Below are 3,541 nucleotides of genomic sequence, written 5' to 3'. Positions count from 1 at the left end.
CGACGGCGTCATTTGAAATAAACTGAGTGAACCATTCGCTGTATTACAGCGGTATAAAACACGTGCTAAGTAAACCACGCTAGTCATAAAACGGTGAATATATTCCTTTAACCAGTATTACATTGTGAAATCAAAATGCCTGAACAAATGCAGACTCAAGCCGAGGTGGAGACCTTCGCCTTTCAGGCGGAGATCGCCCAGCTCATGTCATTGATCATCAACACATTCTATTCCAACAAAGAGATCTTCCTCCGTGAGATAATTTCCAACTCGTCAGACGCTTTGGACAAGATCCGGTATGAATCACTCACGGACCCGTCGAAACTGGAGAGCGGCAAGGAATTATACATCAAGATCATTCCCAACAAGAGCGAAGGCACGCTGACCATCATCGACACAGGTATTGGCATGACTAAAGCCGATTTGGTGAACAACTTGGGTACCATCGCTAAATCTGGCACCAAGGCGTTCATGGAGGCGCTGCAGGCCGGCGCTGACATCAGTATGATCGGTCAGTTCGGTGTAGGTTTCTACTCCTGCTATTTAGTCGCCGACCGCGTCACGGTCCACTCAAAGCACAATGACGATGAACAATACATGTGGGAATCCTCCGCGGGTGGCTCGTTCACCGTGAGGGCCGACCAAGCGGAGCCCCTGGGGCGTGGTACAAAGATTGTACTGCACATTAAAGAAGATTTAGCTGAATACTTGGAGGAGCACAAAATTAAGGAAATTGTAAAGAAACATTCCCAATTCATTGGTTATCCTATCAAACTTGTTGTCGAGAAGGAGCGCGAAAAGGAGCTGTCTGATGATGAAGCCGAGGAGGAGAAAAAAGAGGAAGGCGAAGAAGACAAGCCTAAGATCGAGGATGTGGGAGAAGATGATGAGGAGGACAAGAAAGACAAGAAGAAGAAGAAAACTATTAAGGAAAAGTACAGTGAGGATGAGGAGCTGAACAAAACAAAGCCCATCTGGACGAGAAATGCCGATGACATCACCCAGGAGGAGTACGGTGACTTCTACAAGTCCCTCACCAACGACTGGGAGGATCATCTGGCCGTCAAGCACTTCTCTGTTGAAGGCCAGCTCGAGTTCCGTGCCCTCCTCTTCGTGCCACGCAGAGCTCCATTCGACCTCTTTGAAAATAAGAAGCGTAAGAACAACATTAAATTGTATGTCCGCAGGGTATTCATTATGGATAACTGCGAGGACCTCATCCCCGAGTACCTGAACTTCATCAGAGGTGTGGTCGACAGTGAGGACTTGCCTCTGAACATTTCCCGTGAGATGCTCCAACAGAACAAAATCCTTAAAGTAATCAGAAAGAATTTAGTAAAGAAATGTATCGAACTCTTTGAGGAATTGGCTGAGGACAAAGAGAACTACAAGAAATATTATGAACAATTCAGCAAGAACTTGAAACTTGGTATCCATGAAGATTCACAGAACAGGTCCAAGTTGGCCGACTTGCTGCGTTACCACACATCTGCATCTGGTGATGAGGCATGCTCCCTCAAAGAGTATGTATCCCGCATGAAGGATAACCAGAAACACATTTATTACATCACCGGTGAGAACCGTGACCAGGTAGCCAACTCCTCATTTGTGGAGAGGGTCAAGAAGCGAGGCTATGAAGTAGTCTACATGACTGAGCCTATCGATGAGTATGTAGTACAACAAATGAGGGAGTATGATGGAAAGTCACTTGTTTCCGTCACCAAGGAGGGTCTAGAGCTCCCTGAGGATGAAGAGGAGAAGAAGAAGCGTGAGGAAGACAAGGCCAAGTTCGAGGGTCTCTGCAAAGTAATGAAGAACATTCTCGACAACAAAGTGGAGAAGGTGGTTGTTTCCAACCGACTTGTAGAGTCGCCATGCTGCATTGTGACAGCTCAATATGGTTGGTCAGCAAACATGGAGCGTATCATGAAAGCTCAGGCTCTCCGTGACACCTCTACCATGGGCTACATGGCTGCCAAGAAGCACCTCGAGATCAACCCTGACCACTCCATTGTCGAGACACTGCGGCAGAAGGCAGAGGCTGACAAGAATGATAAGGCAGTGAAAGACCTTGTTATCCTGTTATACGAAACTGCTTTACTCTCATCTGGCTTCACTCTTGACGAGCCCCAGGTCCACGCTTCCCGCATTTACCGTATGATCAAGCTCGGTCTTGGTATCGATGAGGATGAGCCTATCCAGGTCGAGGAGTCGAGCGCTGGTGACGTGCCCCCGCTCGAAGGTGATGCTGATGATGCGTCACGCATGGAGGAAGTTGATTAAATCTCTTAGCCGCCTATAATTAAGTTGTGTATGTAATGGTGATGTTTTGTGCACTGGTGTACAGCCAAAGACTGATTTAGTTCAAAAAATTCCATTATTAAAAATAAATGGTAATGTTAATAAATTATTTATTTCTTTTATTTACCATTCCAAAAATAATGCTATTAATATAAGCCACCCAAGAAGTCTTAAGTAGGTCATTTTAATTACATGCCCATATCTAGGTATTTGTTAGTCTAAATGATTATTTTATTATTGAACATATAATTCCATTACAAATATAGTGCTATTAATATAGAACTTTAATTTTGTCTTATCATTTAAATTTCATGCCTATGTATATGACAGTCTAAGATTTTGTCATTAATTTGTACTTTATTGTTTTTTAAACCATTTAGTTAATTAAAATTTTATGAATCAATATTGTGTAGTATAATTATAAATTATTTTCCATCCCTACTACTTACTCATATCTTTGTAGTACAATGACTTATCTAATCAAATAAATGACCTACATTATATATATCTGCAATGTCACCACTGTAATTAGAACCAAATAAAATATTTATTATATTTACCTTTATACCATGATACTTAATGTAGTTATTCATATAACCTTTTAATTTTTATAGACTATGTGAATAATTTGTAATATTAATACTGGATGGAAGTAGGGGCAGTATATTATAGTCTTGTTATTCTGTATATAAAAGATAAAGAAACCTTTATTTCTGTACTATTATACATTTTTTTTCTACATTCCTGTTCATTCATATTATTATATTATACTATAAATTTATTATTATTATATATATATTTTTACTATTCTAATTCCTTCCAGTGTACTCTATTTTGGGCTGCTCTTCTCCAGTAGGGGCCTGCTGTCAGCTTGATTTCATCCTCCCAGCGTCTCTGTGGTCTACCTATTTTTCTTTTTGTTTCCCTTGGATACCATTCAGTTACACAAGTACTCCATTTTTCAGGTTTGCTTCGAATCATGTGCCCAGTCCATCTCCATTTTGTTATTCTGTATATAGGTAGTTGATTATTATAAAAGTCTAAAGATTTAGGAGGGAAGGGGATTGTTAATAATGTGGACTATTCTATTGCTAACAATGCACCATGTCAGGTTGACCTCTACGCAATTCCCCTATGAAACCATCGTGATAAATTCTTGTAGAATTTGTCAAGATAGACTAACTGACCGAACCTCATTGTCATTTTATCATCTTCCACTGGTGCCCCGTCAGCGTAAACC

The 3,541-nt window shown here is 40.9% G+C and overlaps 1 protein-coding gene across 1 annotated transcript; it reads left to right on the top strand.

Annotated features, from left to right (window-relative positions):
• Positions 1–2,410, top strand: LOC131842671 (heat shock protein 83). The gene has a single exon (XM_059191242.1). The coding sequence runs from the start codon at positions 136–138 to the stop codon at positions 2,281–2,283; it is 2,148 nt and encodes a 715-aa protein (XP_059047225.1). The 5' UTR covers positions 1–135; the 3' UTR covers positions 2,284–2,410.
• Positions 2,411–3,541: the final 1,131 nt, after the last annotated feature.

The sequence above is a fragment of the Achroia grisella genome, unplaced genomic scaffold, assembly GCF_030625045.1.
Source record: "Achroia grisella isolate CSIRO2021 unplaced genomic scaffold, CSIRO_AGI_Agris_v1 utg241, whole genome shotgun sequence".
Classification (NCBI taxonomy): domain Eukaryota; kingdom Metazoa; phylum Arthropoda; class Insecta; order Lepidoptera; family Pyralidae; genus Achroia; species Achroia grisella.
This window is presented reverse-complemented; position numbering and strand designations above follow the sequence as displayed.

Coding starts and splice junctions, on each gene's coding strand:
- LOC131842671 (XM_059191242.1), top strand. CDS start 136: ATGCCTGAACAAATGCAGACTCAAGCCGAGGTGGAGACCTTCGCCTTT.